The 17,941-nt window shown below is 33.4% G+C and overlaps 7 protein-coding genes across 7 annotated transcripts; 3 read left to right on the plus strand and 4 right to left on the minus strand.

Moving 5' to 3' along the window:
- Nucleotides 1-6,040: 6,040 nt before the first annotated feature.
- Nucleotides 6,041-6,664, minus strand: LOTGIDRAFT_162019 (hypothetical protein; the record flags this gene model as incomplete). The annotated part of the gene is made up of 1 exon (XM_009057957.1): nt 6,041-6,664. One exon carries the CDS (start codon nt 6,662-6,664, stop codon nt 6,041-6,043), a length of 624 nt encoding a protein of 207 aa, XP_009056205.1.
- Nucleotides 6,665-7,550: 886 nt separating this feature from the next.
- Nucleotides 7,551-10,601, plus strand: LOTGIDRAFT_162020 (hypothetical protein; the record flags this gene model as incomplete). The annotated part of the gene is made up of 2 exons (XM_009057958.1): nt 7,551-7,935; nt 10,030-10,601. The coding sequence occupies 2 exons, from the start codon at nt 7,551-7,553 to the stop codon at nt 10,599-10,601; spliced, it is 957 nt and encodes a 318-aa protein (XP_009056206.1).
- A 961-nt stretch (nt 10,602-11,562) lies between these two features.
- LOTGIDRAFT_162021 (hypothetical protein) lies at nt 11,563-12,405 on the plus strand (the record flags this gene model as incomplete). The annotated part of the gene is made up of 1 exon (XM_009057959.1): nt 11,563-12,405. One exon carries the CDS (start codon nt 11,563-11,565, stop codon nt 12,403-12,405), a length of 843 nt encoding a protein of 280 aa, XP_009056207.1.
- Nucleotides 12,406-12,497: 92 nt separating this feature from the next.
- On the plus strand, nt 12,498-14,689 carry LOTGIDRAFT_162022 (hypothetical protein; the record flags this gene model as incomplete). The annotated part of the gene is made up of 2 exons (XM_009057960.1): nt 12,498-13,668; nt 13,719-14,689. The coding sequence occupies 2 exons, from the start codon at nt 12,498-12,500 to the stop codon at nt 14,687-14,689; spliced, it is 2,142 nt and encodes a 713-aa protein (XP_009056208.1).
- A 674-nt stretch (nt 14,690-15,363) lies between these two features.
- Nucleotides 15,364-16,107, minus strand: LOTGIDRAFT_162023 (hypothetical protein; the record flags this gene model as incomplete). Its single annotated transcript, XM_009057961.1, has 1 exon — nt 15,364-16,107. The coding sequence occupies one exon, from the start codon at nt 16,105-16,107 to the stop codon at nt 15,364-15,366; it is 744 nt and encodes a 247-aa protein (XP_009056209.1).
- A 16-nt stretch (nt 16,108-16,123) lies between these two features.
- On the minus strand, nt 16,124-16,855 carry LOTGIDRAFT_119798 (hypothetical protein; the record flags this gene model as incomplete). The annotated part of the gene is made up of 1 exon (XM_009057962.1): nt 16,124-16,855. One exon carries the CDS (start codon nt 16,853-16,855, stop codon nt 16,124-16,126), a length of 732 nt encoding a protein of 243 aa, XP_009056210.1.
- Nucleotides 16,856-16,864: 9 nt separating this feature from the next.
- LOTGIDRAFT_162024 (hypothetical protein) lies at nt 16,865-17,452 on the minus strand (the record flags this gene model as incomplete). Its single annotated transcript, XM_009057963.1, has 1 exon — nt 16,865-17,452. The coding sequence occupies one exon, from the start codon at nt 17,450-17,452 to the stop codon at nt 16,865-16,867; it is 588 nt and encodes a 195-aa protein (XP_009056211.1).
- Nucleotides 17,453-17,941: the final 489 nt, after the last annotated feature.

Below are 17,941 nucleotides of genomic sequence, written 5' to 3' on the forward strand. Positions count from 1 at the left end.
TTTCAATAGGGTCATCCTTCGGTGATAAAAAACACTCATGCCAAGTTCGTCAAAATCCGTCAAGAATGTCCCTTCTAGAGTGTTTACAAGCTAAAACTTGAACGCGTTTTCAAGAACAAGGGCAATAACTCATACTAAATATTTTTCGATTCTTCTGATTTTCGAAAGGGTTCATCCTTGGATGATTATGAACATTCATGCCAAGTTCCATCAAAATCTATCAAGAATTGTGCCTTCTAGAGTGATTACGAGCTAAAAATTGAACGCGTTTTCAAGAGCAAAGGCAATAACTCATACTAAATATTTTTCGATTTTTCTGATTTTCAATAGGTTTTATCCTTATGTCAAGTTTCGTCAAAATCCATCAAGAATTGTGCAAGCAAAAAAATTGAACGTGTTTTCAAGAACAAGGGCAATAACTCATGCTAAATATTTTTCGATTCTTCTGATTTTCAATAGGGTTCATCCTTGGGTGATTACGAACACACATACCAAGTTTTGTCAAAATCTGTCAAGAATTGTGTCTTGAAGAGTGTTTACGAGCTATTGTGGACGGACGGACGGACATGGGTGACGGCAATATCACCCCCCATTTCATGTGGGCGTATAAAAATTAGTCAAATATACTAAAATGCAGATTAATCTTAACAATTTGCTATTTTTACACTATATTATAAATATCTAATTAGATATTCATTGTAATTATGGAATATAGAAACTTTTGTCTTTGTTTCTCTGGTAACATTTTGAAAATATCGAAAATAGTTCATATCAAGATGGCAATTTTGAATTTAAAAAAAATGAATGTTTTAATTTATCACTAAATTTGCTTCCTTTTTTTAATTTGTAACATTTGGAACTCTTCAAGCTAATATTTAAACAAATCTGTTGCCATAGTTTCCTGCAGATTTCCAAAGATAAGCCACTTAAAAGTTCAATGCAAGAAAAATATACAGAATTCAATCCAAATAGATGGAATTCAATGTTAATTTGAGTAAAAACACTATCTTACAAATTCAAACTCACATATTGATTTTTATAAGAATTAAGCTAGAATTAAATAAAATTTTCTCTTAGTTTATACAAATTACTAGTACATTTAAATAAGTGTGAGAGTAAATTGTGTGCTAAGCTTCATTTTAGCATATAAGCATATTTTATAATAGTTCATGATTATTCTATAATATAATTCATATTTCAAAACTTGCTTCAAACTTCAACATTACTTTTACAGCACTTTGAAAATACATTCGTATAAGAATCACAAATTTGCAAAATATGACAAGGCTATGTTAGTCATGCATGAAAATTTATCTATTGGTAGATACCTAATACTTATTCATCTGTCACTTTTCTCTATTTTGATTTTACTGGATCATCAAATTTATAATGGGCCATATAATGATAACAATGGAAACACGGATGGGCACACATTCTGACCTTAAACACAGAACATCCAAAAGTTGTGTGTCAAATTTAAAAGGTGAATGGTCTTACTTGCGATTAAAATGTAAATCTGGGTTTGCAACAGGGCCAGTTGACGGATGACCTTGATGCGACGTGTCAATCCAATCAATCCATCAATAACTTTGACAAAAAAATCTTTCTGGCAAAGTTTAGAACTAATATTAATCTTATTATGCAAAAGAAATGCCTGGATCGAGTATCTTTCCAAGTCACTGTCAAAATATTTCCCTTCATTCGCTTTAAACTTTCCCAACTTCAACTTCTTAACTTTTTCACATTTTGGTTTCATATCACTCGGTAACCCTTTCCGATTAGAATTAACTGTTCCACAAGATAAAGTTCTACTGGATTCCAAAACTTCCATTAATTCAATGCTGATATATAATTATCCATGAATAAAATATGTCCTTTATGTAAATAAGGCTCAGCAATATCTAAAAGTCTGTGTGGTTTTAGAAAAATTGTCTCATCACGCTTTCCAGTGTATGTAATAATATTCAAAACATATCCAGTGTTAGATTCTGCAAGTATGAACAGTTTTAGTCCCCATTTCACAGGTTTTATGTTGATGTACTGCTTCATTTTCAAACGACCTTTGAACTTCAGCATTGTTTCATCGACAGCCAATTCTCGTGATGGTTGATAAATTTCTGGAGGGTTTACCAAATACTGTAATATGTGTTCAACTTTCCAAAGTTTATCACTTTTGTCAACGGTGTTGAAGGTAAGCTAAAATCTGTAAAAAATGTCTTCTGAACAATTCCGGATGCCAAAACAAGGCCAATCCATGCCTTGAACTTTCTTATTAATAATCGGAATTTCGTGAAACTTGGTATGTATGTGTATAATCATATTCTAAATTTGCTTGAAATATTGAATTTTTGTTGTGTGCATGCCCATTACCAACTTTCTTATTTCCTATTTAAATTTAATCAAACTTGGTATGTATGTGTATAATGACATTCTGAACTTTATGGAAATACTAAATTTTGGTGTGCGCATGCGAATTACCAATTTTTTTTATTTCTTATCCAAATTTCACCAAACTTGGTATGTATGTGTATATTTAAAGTCTCAAATTGATGAAAATATTTAATTTGTGTTATGCTCATGCACAATACCAGCTTCCTTATTTATTACCATAATTTCATAAAATTTTGTATGAATCGCATTACCCAATTTCTTATCCAAATTTCTGTCCATTTTCGTATGTACATTAATGTTGTAACACACCCTGCATCAGTACTGTTAAGGAAACAGTTCTAGTTGTTTTATCATGGGACTTTGCTACCGCAGTTTGTTATCGAAATTTACACACCTTCCTGAGCCTGGACTGTAGTAGCTACAGCAACTATTAACTTTCCTAGACCTTCTGTAGTGGGGACGTGTTGCATAAATATATTTTGGAACATCTTCGCAAATCCGAAAGTGCCACAGTTCAACATGTGCAAAAAGTCGAAAATCGGCTCTAGAAGGTGCATATTTGCGTCGATTTTCTGCGTATTTTCATTTTTAGAATGTGTCTGTAATTTCTGATCTGATAGCACTTGCAGAATTACGAACTTCGAAAATTTGTCGCTCACTTTTTTCGATTAAATTTTGCAATTTTTTTGCAACTTTTATACTTTTGCATCAATTGATCTGATATTTAAAATGCAAAGAGACATCACTAAAGTAAATAATATGGTACAGTCAAATATTTAACTTTATTTCCGGGTTTAAACAGGGAATCAATTGAAAGTACAATCTACTTCTGGTCAAATAACTTCTGGTGTAATTGAAATAGGTCAACGGAATTTATGCTAATCGTAAGTAAATGCTATTACAAAAAAACGGAGAAAAAAAAATCCAGATCGGAAGTGATACTTCGGCCTTTGTGTTAACAGCTCAGTTGTTTCAGCTTTATAGTTCCAAAAAAGGAACGGGTTTTAACATTTGGATATTTGCATTTTTCGATTTTGACCTTTGTTGACTTCTGTTAACCTATATCTTTTGACCTGTATGATGTAGAAGATTGAAATTTGGAACATAACATCATATTTTGAATATCAATAACCTATGCAAAAGAAATTGAGGTGGGCGTGGCACATGCGGGTTAAATTACTCATTATTGACATTTTGGCAAGGGACATAACTCGTAACTAAGTATACATTTGCATACAATTACCTCATGCTTTGAGCCACTTTGTCTTAGAAGTTGTTGTTGTTTTCGCTTCATACTTTAAAAAAGGGAACAGGTTTTGCAAATTCAAAATTTTCAATTTTTGACCTTGACCTTTGTTGACCTTGACCTTTGAAGGATTAAACGTCATTGGCATTGGCTATCTATTTATACTTTTACATTTTCTGTCCTATGTCTACTTCCGGGTTTTATAGCCGTGTGCAATTTGAAACTTTGATGACTTATATCTCTTGATCTTGAACTTTTTAGACCTTCTCCTTTACAAGATCAAAGGTCATTGGCCTTGGCTATCTGCTTATCCTTTCAGTTGTGAGGTCTGTCATCTACTTCCAGTATTAGAATCTTTTAAATAATGAAAATTTCTCAACTTTACACTTTGAACTGTTGCACTTGAACTAATTGTTGTTGAAGGTTGATTTTTTCATTGCTATATTTGCCACGTGTGGCTCTAGTTTTATTTGAAATAACTATTTAAGTCAAATAATTCAATCGATAATCCATGGTATGCAGAAAGATGACATAAAAACACTTAGTAAAAAACAATGAAACAATCCTGATGACATTTATTAATACAAGAAAACCAGCAGGACAAAAAGTTATGAAAAATATTTGTGTTTAATATTAAGAAATGTCTGGTGAAAAGTCAAAAACTGATTGGAATAAAATATTCAAAAGAAATAAAGAATATATCAAAACTAGAAATCAAATGAAATTTAAAATTGAAAATGGGATTGGATGAAAACTTTATTTAGTCCAATTTTGCGCAACTAATTATTTTTTCTAGAGATATCAAAATCAAGCCAATCAGATTTAACCCTGAGGCTCCATTTTCCATCAATATGCAGGTTGATCTGTTTCTTCTGTGTTGGATTTTTTTTATTCTAATATGTCTAAATGAACAATTCTAGCTAATTGCAAAAAGAAATTTTCAATTATCTTCAAAATTCTGGAATTAAAAATTTCAATTTTACAAGCAAATAACATCAAAACCAGAAGTGATATCGAAAATTAATTTTAGTTTGCTATCATATATATATACCATATAGAACCAAATTTTATTTTAACAATTGCAACAGAAGTGACTCAACATCGCAAGAACCTCGAAACTCTGGTGATACAGTACATTTTTATACGCCCACATGAATATGTGGTCGTATATTGTCGTTGCCCCTCTCCGTCGGTCCATCCGTCAACATTTCTTGTGAGCATTATAGAGACTACAGTTTTTAAATGATTTTGATAAAACTTGGTGTGATGCTTTAGATTGATAAGACCTCGTCAAGTTCGAATCATATTTTCGATGAATGGTTTTTGAGATATTGCCCTTGACTTAGAACGCCTTGAAATTTGTTAAAAATTGTTCGTGAGCAGGATTGAAGCTACAGTTTTCATCTGATTCTGATGAAACTTGGTGTGATCATTGGAATTGATAAGATCTCGGACAAGTTCTAACTTGACGCATTTTCAATGAACGGTTTTTTAGTTATTGCCCTTGACTTTGTTAAAACGCGTGGAAATTTGTTAAAAATAGTTTGTGAGCAGGATTGAAGCTACAGTTTTCATCCGATTCTGATGAAACTTGGCATAATCATTGGAATTGATAAGATATCGGACAAGTTCTAACTTGAGGCATTTGCGATGAATGGTTTTTGAGTTATTGCCCTTGACTTTGTTAAAACGCTTCGAAATTTGTTAAAAATAGTTCGTGAGCAGGATTGAAGCTACAGTTTTCAACTGATTCTGATGAAACTTGGTGTGATCATTGAAATTGATAAGATCTCGGACAAGTTTTAACTGGTTTTTGAGTTACTGCCCTTGACTTTGTTAAAAGTTTGTTCGTGAACACAATAGAAGCTACAGTTTTCAACCAAATTTGATCAAACTTGTTATGATCATTGGAATTGATAAGATCTCGGACATGTTCTAACTTAAGGCATTTTCAATGAACGCTTTCGGAGTTATTGCCATTGACTTTGTAAAACGCTTCAAAATTAGTTTGTGAGCACAATAGAAGCTACAGTTTTCAACCGATTTTGATGAAAATCAGTGTGACCAATGGAATTAATAAGATCTCGGACAAGTTCTAACTTGAGATATTTTTGATGAACTTTTTTCGAGTTATTGCCCTTGACTTTGTAGACATGCGTCAAAAGTTGTTTTTTGCCCTTGATTAGAGCTGTGTGATTTAATTGTTTATTTTATTTGGGTTATTCATATTGATTTTAAAAAATTTTGTGGAATTACTCAGCATAAATAACTAGCATATATATGTGTAATTGAATTCAAACTAATAAAATTTTTTCAATATGAGAAAATTCGTACCTTAGGCACTAAAGACTGTTTATCATTTCTGACAGCTGCCAGTGGGCGTATGTTACCTTGCCTCGCAAGCTATCTTATTATCTGACGCAATTCTTTCTCGGAAAACGTTTCATACCTAAAATTGCCTGTGGCACATTTCACGCATCTTTTTTGTCTAATATCAGGTGCTACTGTATTCCTCAAATAAAAAATTTCTTTCAATAACTCTCTCTGATCCAATCTTTCCAGAAGTGGTATAGTTGAAGATGTTACTGGCCCACCGTGTCTTTTGCAAGTTTCAAGAGCCTGAAGCATTTTGATATTCTTTTTTAATTTCAATTCTTCTTTCTTCTTTAATGCCATATCCTTGCTTGCTCTTACAGTAGATAGAAACTCCTCCAGCTGTTTTACCTTCTGGACAGTTTCTGATCCCCAATTCCATCTAATTTTCTTGTCTTTATCTGCTAGATCAACAAATTGAGAATTACACAAAAGACCATTGGAAGAAACAATATTCATTCTAGAATGAGTGGTTATTGTTGTCATTCCACCAGCAAATCTGATTCTGTTATCTAATTTCCCAAGTTGTGATTCACATCCAAGATTAGTTAATGGTGCATATTTTAATTTGTCCAGGTCTAAAATCAACAGTAATTCATTTGCTTCTGCTTCTGGTTTGAAAAAGTCCATTTCATACAACTGGCGCTGCTGCATTTCAATTATTTCATTTATCACGGCTCCAATCAATCTACCTTTTCCAGTTTCTGCTCTGGAGAGATTCTTCTGATGCAACTCCAGACTTTGTAATTGGCTTTGAAAGAAAACTCGAACTTGCTCCCAACTTCGTCTTCGGGCATAATCCTTCCAATTAAATCCATTAAGGGAAATATTAACAAGTCACCAATTGCAGAATATACTTCAGTACAGCATTTAAACCAGGTGTTATACCGTATAAATCATTTGTGGTGACTTTATACGAAGCTAGGCAATGGACCATACACCTCATCAGCTGTTCATTCATGCACCTGTAACACCTGTAATCCTTACTTGAGGGAACATAGCAGGATCATTCTTCAATAACTTAACTTAAATCATTGTCTTCAATGTCATCAATATCACCCATTGCTTTTTCAATCTCCACTCTGTTCAGATCAGCTTGTAGAAAAGTATTAGTAGTATATGTCTTTTCGGATATGACGCATTTCACTTCTGCGCATGCGCAGCTTTTTCAATGCGTCATATCCGAAAAGACACAACTGCTAAAATGTATTATAACAGACTCCCCAAAACTGTTAAAATGTATTATAACAGACTTCCCAAACTGTTAAAAATGTATTATAACAGACTCCCCAAACTGTATTATAACAGACTCCATATAAATTACCCAAAACCACAGACAAGAATCACTAATAATAATACAGTATAATATTACCGCATTAAAAATGTCTTTAATTTTAAAACACGAACAAAAAAAATTCGAAGGAGACGGTTTCTTCTCTGCGCTAACATCTCTCATCCCCAAAGTGGCCAATTTTGTCTCAAACAACAAATTTCCTCCTTGTATTAAATCTTTCGTATTAAAAATATATGTTGAACAAATATGTCTTTAATAAATGTCCATCCTCCTAAAACGTATTTCGGTGTGGGAGACATTCAAAATTCATTGGGTTCTCTTCCTGGATTCCCATGGGCAAAATATCCCGGAGAAAAACATCTCCCAGGGCACAATTATACAGGTCCAGGCACTAGGTTAGATCTGCGTTTAGACGAAAATGATATTCCCAAACCAGGGGAAGAACCCGTTAATAGAGTTGACGCAGCAGCGCTCAAACACGACATACTGTACAGAAATAAAGACGTAACATTCAGACACCAAGCAGACAAACAAATGATAGACGAACTCGAAAATATTCCCAATCCCACTTTCAAAGAGAAATTACAGAGGGCTCTTATCATAAAACTCATGAAGGCAAAATTGAAATTGGGTATGGGCATTGCAGACGAGATTCACAAAGAATTTCGAAAAAACAAACATTACCTCAAAGTCAAAGTTTTTGATAAAGATGAAATTTGGTCAGCCGATTTAATCAACATGCCAGTCGAGAGAGGGTATAAGTATTGTTTGACGGTGATCGACATATACACGAGATACGCTTGGGTCTTTCCCTTGAAGAACAAATCGGGTCTGACTGTCAAACAAGCATTCGAAACCATAATGAAACAATCCGACAGACGACCTCTAAAGTTGTCGGTTGATAAAGGAAGCGAATTCTACAACAGAAATGTGAAATCTCTGGGGTTTGAAATTTATAGCACGCATAACGAAGGTAAAGCCGTAGTGATAGAAAGATTCAACAGAACTCTTAAAAGCAAATTATTCAAGAAATTCACGGAATTGAAATCTCAAAAATGGCTTAAAATATTACCAGTTGTTGTCGACGAATACAATAACAAAATACATTCGTCTATAGGTGTGACGCCATCCCAATCCTCTAATAACCCGAATATCATAAAGTCCGTCAACACTCGAAACAACTTTGAAAACGAGATTAGCAATTTGAATATTAAACCCAAATTCAAAGTTGGAGATCGAGTTCGTATTTTTAAATATAAATCATTGTTTCAGAAAGGTTACGTCTGCTATTGGACTAACGAGATATTCATCATTGATAAAGTAAACATCACATCACCTCCCACGTATGAATTGATCGATCAACACAAAGAACAAATCATAGGAAGGTTTTATCAAAATGAACTTCAAAAAACTGACTTTTAAAAATGAATCTCGAAAATGAAGATTTAGATGAAAGGTTAAGAAATTTAGATGTCGACAAGCATTTACGCTCTCTTAAATTAAGATTTTTTAAATTTAAATGTAAATTTATCTTCAAAATATTATTGAATGTGTTTTATCAGAATGTTATACAAGTTTTTTCAAACACAAACTACGTATATATTTCGTCAATTGGGTCTTCAGCAATACTTTCTGCCTACTTCGAAAAACACCTAAAAAAAATCAACTTAAAAAATGAACGCATTTCTCGATAAATACGGAAAAGACACAACCACAAATTTTCAACTTGTGAAATGGGCCAAGGAGTTGAACGTCTCGCCGTTTTATTATTGCATGCGAGATGAAATTGATGAACTGAAATACAAGAAAGGTAAATTTTACGCCATCACAAACATTCGCACGTCGGATCAAAAAGGAGTTCATCACTCTGCTCTACACAAAGATTCTTCGAATAACTTTTATTTCTTTGATTCTTTCGGTCTAGAACCGACAGAAGAGATAACGAAATTGACTAGCAAACCAATCAAATGTTCTACGTTTCAAATTCAAATGCCAGGACAAAAGCTGTGTGGACAGCTGTCGCTTTGGGTTTTATATCGGTTGAGTTTGGGAGAAAAGTTTGAAGAAATTATAATAAATTTTAACTCAATAAAAATGGCAAACAAGTTTGGATTAGGGTCTTTACCTCTAGAATCTAAAAATCCCATGAGTTCTACGGCGTATATAAACAAAGCGAAACCATTTTTCGTGGATCAAATCGGAGACACCTTACAAGGGGATATCGATATGAACAATTTCAAAATAACTAATTTAAAGTTTCCAGGAAACGATAACGATGCCGTGAACAAGAAATATTTACTGGATCAAATAAACGCAATTCAAATAGATAAGAACCATGTTGAAAATAGAATAACTGACGTGAAAAATTCATCAGACGCAATATTAAAAATCTTGTGGACGAACCCAAACTACAACAAGAGTTAACGAGTTTGAAACGTCTTATTCAAGTGGATAAAACAAGTCAGTTGCAAAATTTAATATCTAAATTAGACGAAAAGATTACGAAGGTAAAAATAGACGTCCAACGTTTAATAGACAACCCAAATGTAAACGAGGATAGATTGAAACGAAAACTAACCGTTTTGGAAAGAAAACTTGGCGAATTGCTAGCAGAACTAGACAAGACCGCGGACAAAACCGAATTTGATATCCAATTTGAACGAAAAGATCGCGAAGCAAAAATCAGATGTTCAAGATATAATTAACACACTTCCCACTGACAAAGATACGTTGAAACAACAATTGACTGCTTTGGATACTAAAATCACGGACGAATTAGAAAAAGAAGTGGGTGTGATTAAAAACTTTCTTCAAAATAAATTTCGAGATGATATGAAAAATTATATTAAAGAACAGGTCAATCTTTTGGTATCTAGAATTCATGACGATTTTTTGACACAAGAGAAAAAGTTGAGCAAATTAGAAGCTATTGTCACGGACAAATCGTATTATTTCAATCTTCCATTCGAAAGTGACACTGTCTTCGATAGAAAAGACCAAATTTATAAATCAAACAAATACGGATTCAAAGCAGAAATAAAAGTAGGTACTCTCGTATACGGAGAACCTAAAAACGTATTCGATATTGGCGAAAAGCAAGAGTTTACTTTTCGAGGTAATTGTCTGATTCAAATAGAGTTTCCCATGAAGGTTAAAGTCAAAAAAGTAGTCTTCAAACAAGGCGGTAGGGCCGTCAAACATATTTCATTATTCAATGATGGTAATTTGGAAGAGAATATACGTTTGATTGATATAAGGAATCAGGAAATTGAAACGAAAAATGGAAGTAGAAAATAAAGATATAAATAGATTTAGAATCAAAGATTTAGATATGATATTGGAGACGGAAAATCCACCATCAACCAACATTGTCCAAGTTCCACGACGCTCACAAGTACCCGGAAAAATAGAATCGAGCAGTCACGAGTTTTTACGAACAACAGACTTTGAATACGTAAAACTGTATTTTGTTTATGATCGATGTTCATAAAAGTCAACAAGAAAGAGAGTTTATAGTGCATTTATCGTTTGCCGAAGGTTCCGACTCCATCCTTAATGCGGGTGGTTATATTTTTAGAGCCAAGATAAACATCGAAAAAGAAAAAATAAAATATTCCTATCATCTTAAAGAGGACCATACGAAAAAAGAAATGTCGTTAGTACGCGTAAATGTTTTTACTTTTAATACCCGAAAATTTAATGATAATGCTAGGTCAAACAACAATGTTCTATACGATATTCCGTGGTTCCATTTATCGGAAATTCACTTAATTTAACGACTTAAAAAATGGAACTCGAAAGCAGACAACAATATATGATAGACAAACAAGAAGAGTTGAAAATAAAGTTGAGACAGTACAATTCATGCAGGAAAACATGGAGTAGAATCGATTCTGTTTTCAAAACAGCGAGCACAGTTCTAACGGTAGGAGTAATGGTGGCAACGGCCGTGACTGGTGGATTAATGCTTCCGGTCATCGTCCCAACCGTATTGGCTGCATTAACAGCCATTCAAACGACTTCTTGCGGTCTCATCACTTTAGGTTTCACGAGCAAAAAGAAAGCTCATTATAAAAAGAAAACGGATATCTTGAATATGTATCTTAATCAATTGTACATCTTTTTCGAAAGATCGAGAGAAGACAAGAACATAACAGTTGAAGAATTACAAGAATTCAATGAAATTTTGGACAAATTCCATACAGAAATATCAGCGGTCAAAATAAAGTAATAATCAAAAATATATACTTAAAAAAATATGAATAAAATCGAACTTGCAGACGATGAAACATTGATAGAAAACGCCCTATTTTCCGATGTTATCAAGGCTATCTCTGATAAACTTAAAACATTCACAGGACAAATTAAAATAGATGGAGAGATAGTCGAGGAAGGGAATCACAGACAATACATGTCACTCCTCGGTTTCAATGCCAAAACTTTTCACAATATCTTTTCAAATATGGACAAAAAATCTGATGCTTCCGATTGGTATTTTACAGGAAAAATAATTTTAATGAAAGACAATTTCCAAGAAATAAAAAGATCGAGAGTTGGCAGAGGAGGAACTGATCTGCTTAAAAAGATTAATGAATACGAAGGCGAAAATTGTTTCATACCTACAGATGGTCATTGTTTTATCAAATGCGTCAATCGTGTTTTGAACAAAGATTTAACGTGTAAATTTCAAGAATACATCAACGGGTTTTCAAAAGCAAATAGAAAAGGAGTGATGACTTGTGCTAGAATGAAGGAATTCAACAAGAAATTTAACACTTCGTTTCAAATTTATAATCCCAAAAGCAGACATTTTCACCCCAGAGACGTTCACGATGAATTAGATTGGGTTTTGTACTTACACAACTCGCATTTCTGTTTGATTAGAAGAAGCCAAAAAAGTTTGGGAATTCAAGAAATAGAAGACAATTACGAACAGGTGTGGAAAACGTGTAGAGACGACAACGCAGTAACACAGGTTTTACCCCTCAAACTAAACGTGCTTTCAAGTATGAGTGATGATGCGTTATTCGCTTGGGGTTGCGAAACGTATTCAGAAAAAAACAGTCGAAGAGCAATTCCTAATGCCTGCACTTTAATTTAGAAAAACTAAGAAAAAAGTTAGAAACGATAAAAAATATCTTTCCAAGTATAAATCCTACTGATAATGTTCCAAAAGAATTTTATGATAAACTAATGAATGTAGTAGAACTATTTGTAGGTACAGATTGTATAGATCAAATGTTGAAATATTTAGGTCAATATGATAGAAAGAGATTAATATTAATTTCTCATAACGGCAGTGGATTCGACAACTGGATCGTGCTTAAAAATGCAAAAAAACTAACGCATTGCCCTTTAAAAACACCCAGAGGAATTCTATCTTTTCCTTTATCTAATCCATACACGGATGAAGATTTACAGAAAAAATGGAAAAGACAGAAAGAAATAAAGGGTAATCATTTACAACATATTAATTTCACGTGTTCCTATCAACACGAATCCTCTAGTTTGGCTGCATGGGGAAATTCTTCCAATCTTCCCGCGAATTTGAGAAAGATTGCCGACGTATATATCGCTAAATACACACAAGACAACTGGGAGGAATTGAGACACGAATGGGAACCTTACGACAAGAGAGACACTCTCTGTTTGGGAGCTTGTTTGATAAAATACAACCAAGTTACAAAAGAAGTTGTAAACCAGAATATGTCCAATAATCTAACGGCTCCATCTTTATCTTTAAAGGGTTGGTATTATTTATATCATTACGATATAGAAATGGTGGAAGAAGAATGGTATGAAACTACTAGAATGGTTGCGAAACATACCGAAAAAGAAAATATAGAAAAAGTTTATTCGCACACTAATCCTTTTATAAGAAATTTTATCAGACGATCTATTAAAGGAGGAAGAGTTTCGGCAAATAGAAAATCATTTGAAACGAACAAAATGGATGAAATTTGTAATGTATTAAAGGAATATATTTCACAAACAGAAAGTAATAACATAATTGATTTATTCAAAGAATACAGCCCAAGCACAAAAGACAAATCGGCGGTTCATTCGAGACTTAAAAAAATAGAATGTACTAAACTAATGGCATTTGATGCTAACGGTTTATACGCTTCCGCCATGTCGGATTTAGACAGTGAATATCCGAGAGCGGAAAGTGGAAGAGCGTTTCTACCAGAAGAAGAAAAAGAATTTGTAAAACTCTTCAATAAACAAAAATTCAGACCTAGAACAGCTATTTTAACAGTGTGGTTTGACTATCCCAAAAACATGTTCTTCCAACTGATACGAGCTAAAGATAAAATCACTTTCACAATAAAGAAGGTAAAAAGGAAACTGGTAACAAAATCAGGTTCAGAAATGGTTTCTGTCACAACGTTTTAACATCGGTCGATATTCAAGAAATAGTGAAAGCCGGTGGACGAATTATTAGAATGTTAGATGGTATAGTTTACGAAGAAAATTTTAAAACTCCACCCTATAGAGATTATATTTTAATTTTGAGAGATTTAAGAAATAAATATAAACGAGAAGGTAATATCGTGGGTAGTAATTGCATGAAATTATTAGGTAATTCCTTGTATGGTAAATCAATTCAGAAAGATATATTCACAACTAGACATTTATGGAATGAAGCAACTTTACAGGCCAACTTTGATTCACGCGTTAAAACCTATGAGAAAATTAATGATACTCAATATATTGTTGAAACAGAAATTGAAGAAAAAGAGATTACTACCGAAGACAGTAAATCTACACGACTAACACCTAGTCATTTGGGATCATTCGTTTTATCTCACAGTAAAAAAATAATGAACAATTTCATTCACGTCATAAATGGATTTTATAAACCCGAAATATACTATACCAACACCGATAGTTTGTACATTTCATCCAAAAATTGGAAAAAACTAAACAGAGCTGGTTTAGTCTCCGAAAAAGACTATTGCAAAGGTAAAAACGATTACGGTGACGGTGGAATTATATTTGGTTTATATTTAGCACCAAAAGTCAAATACAACATCGTTTTGACTTCTGATGGTGTTTTAAAAGAAAAGAAAACGTTTAAAGGTTATTCTAATGATAAGGTAAGTGTGGAAGATTATGTTCAGTTAGCAAGCGGACATGATGTGTCGAACGAATTTAATAAACCATGGGAAAAAAATTTCACCAATGGAGTAGTTATTCCAAATGATAAACAAACTAAAGTTTTTAGAAGTTATTTGAATAATGTTAAAAGAAAACCACCAAACAGTGAAGGAATTATGTATCCTTACAACGACAAAGATGAGTATAGTTTTGACGAAAACTATAAATTTGATGATTTTGATTATCTTTCTAATCAAGAAGAGAATGAAGATTGTTTTAAATGAAGTTGAATGACAATTTCTTCGTTGCCAAAGTCTATGAACCTGTTTTTACCGTCTTTGATTTCCAGATTTATATCTTTGATCATGAAAGAATTGACTGGTAAATAGGTCGTTTGAAACGGTTTCTCTATAATTCTGTATCCGATCGGTATGCTGTATATGATTTGACGTTTGTGCTTGTTGAAAAATCCACCGTTGATCAAATTACAGTGAATGTTGATCACGTCGATGTCGTTCTCGATGTTGGCCTTGTGCGGCGCCAATGTCGATTGCGCGTATATTCGTTTATCGAACCCTAGTAACGCATTCAACGAATTTTCTATGTTGAAATCGACTTGACTCTTATTTCTCAAGATCAGTTTTATTTTGTTCAGATTCAAATACCTTCGAATTCGATATTGTTTTTGCCGTTCTCGCTTCCTGCGTATTCGGATAGGTATTCTTTGATGGCTACGTATTCGTAGCTCCCCGGTAGTAAGCTTATGGTTTCGAACGTAACTCCGTTATCCGTCGATATTTTTAGTTGATTGTTTTTTTCGCTGATGTTTCTAATGGAATTGTAAACGGAGAAATACTTTAATCCCAGTTCGTACTGTTTATTGCGATCGAGTTCATACTCGTTGTCTAGAGACAATTTGATGTCTGGTTTATTCGAGGTGATAACGAACAATTGTTCTTTATTGGACATTTTTAATGACGTTTATATAGTCTTTTTTAGAGATGATTTCTTTCTCCAGAAGTCGTTTTAATATGCCATTGACTTCGTTGTATTGTCTGTCCGATCGATGACCTTCTTTCATGGCCGCTAATATTATTTCTAATCTATTAAGCAATTCTTTATTGTCGTCGGATAAAAACGTTATACCTTGTCCAGATGCCACCATATCATCGAATTCGGGTCCCGACTTTCTTATTGCATCTAGAAATTTTGAGTATGCTACTAAATCCTTATAATCGGCAATTTCAACGTCCTCGCCATTCATTAAATCTATTAACCCTCTCGTTAATGTGTATATGTAATCTTTTGTATCAATTATAAATTCGGGGGTATTTGTCCTAAATCTTATTCTAAAACCATTGAACAACAAACCCGCTTCATCAATGATTGGTGAAATGCTTTTTGGTAATTCTGGGCTAGGGTTTGAAAAAAGACGTTTTACATCATCTACTGTCCTAATTATAACACCACTATATTCAATCGCTTTGGGGTGATGAGGTGTGGGTTCTATACGAGGCGTGGGTTCTATAGCGAGTCTCTTTTTAATATCTTCTTGACTTTTTAATATGGGTTGAAATAGAGTTTGTAGATTTTCCGTTAATCCGAGTTGTTGTAATCTGTTATTTTCAACTTGGGTCTTTATTTTATTCTTAGCTTTGATATATTCTCTATTTCTTTTTAAAAAATTATTCCAATCCGTCATTTTTAAAAAAATAAAATTAACATATATCGATCATAACTCTTTCTCCCGCAGGTTTTCTAGTATTTACAAATACATATCCATAATCATCTGGGTTTCTCCATTGAGCTTTACAAACCTTTTTAAATGTATCTCTATCCATTCTGTGATTTATAGACTGAATGATTTGAGATAAATCTTTATCGTTTAATTCAAATAATAAAAAACAATTTGCATTTTTTCTAATGAACATAGAATCCATCCCGTAAAAAGATTGGGATTGGTATATGCAGTGACAGTTGTGATGTCTTCCTTTGGTGAAGAATTCTTGTTGAACAGTTTGATTTCTTTGCGCTACGCAGTCGTCAAACAATATTAAGTTCTTTCGATTGCTATCAATATTAGACAAGTCTAGATCATTAACATTTTTCGTAAGAAAAACTTTTATATCCGTTGGATTGAAAGATGGATTCTTTGATTTAATGAAGTTTTCTATGATATCTTTTATTTCCACTTCTTCTTCGTTTTCTTCGTAATATTGAAATATGTCTTGAACGTCTTTCTTTGGTAAATATTCCAAAGCTTTGAGGAATTTATAATACGATTGCTCTGGTGTTGTTGTGTAGATATACAGAGAATCGAAATCTAAAAGGTTTGGTGTTGTCAACATGTTAAAAGTGAGATGAGTTTTCCCAGAACCTGAACTACCGCAAATGCACATGAGCATTGGGTTACTAGGAAATATGTCCGAATGTTTGAATTTCTTGCCCATTTTTATTTATTACATTTTCGTACCAAAAATCACCCCGTTGCCTTTATACTTTGAAAGGAAGATTCCCTCGCCCGAATGTATGTTTTTAAAAAATATGGCGTTGCCCTTGTGTTTGACCTTCATTTCTCCAGTGTAGATTTTATCTATTAATTTGCTTAATCCCTCTTTAACGGTTTTCTTGGTTTCTTCGCCAAATCTTTGTCCGAATTCTTTAACCGTCCCTAATATATCTCCTACTCCCGAACCTCCTCGTGCTTCTCTTTCCATTGCCAAATTGTGTCTTCGCGCTTCGGCGTTTGCAGCGGCTTCAGCTTTCTTATCGTTGACAGCTTTGGCTATCCCAGCAGCTCCATCAGCAGTTGTACCGGCTGCAGCTAAACCAGCAAAGATTAAAGGTAAGAAAGGTAAAAATCCACCTTTTTTAGTTAAATTCTCATCAATTCTTTCCAAGTCTATATCATCTCTGACTTTGCAATGTTTGTATTCATCGATAATCTTTTGGGTTATATGCACTTTTTTACCGTTGTAAGTTATTAGAGTCGGCGAATTCGTTTCCATAGCTTCTATTATTTTCATAACTAAAGTTTCTGGTTTCATTTCTAAAGGGTGTTTTTTTATTCAATTCTTATCATTCTTCTATCTGATATTTTAATCAAATGTTTTGCTTCTTCCAACAATAGCCGGTCACATCTCCTTGTGTTTTATCGATGTGAATATTTATGTTTACCCCTGTTTTGAAAAGATCTTCTTGATGAGCTGACAGATCGAAACAAAAGATTGGACGATTGAGTGAAAAATCTGTGTATTCAAACTGAGGCGTATTTCCAAACAATTCGCACATGTTTTTATAGTTTCTGTACAATTTGTTGTAATTTTTTTTGGAAGGATCAATTGTCAAAGGTTGATTGGGGTAATTATCGTTGTTCAATCTGACTTGAACTTTGCGAATGATGGGATCTTGAGTATGGTTCAATGCCACTCTGAAAATGTTGTTTTTGTTTGTCTGAGAGTCTGGCAAGTTTTTGAAACCGACCATTAGATATCTCGCTGGTGTGACGGTGTTGGTGATTGGCCACGTGGTGGATT

Source organism: Lottia gigantea, assembly GCF_000327385.1.
Source record: "Lottia gigantea unplaced genomic scaffold LOTGIsca_32, whole genome shotgun sequence".
Taxonomy (NCBI): domain Eukaryota; kingdom Metazoa; phylum Mollusca; class Gastropoda; family Lottiidae; genus Lottia; species Lottia gigantea.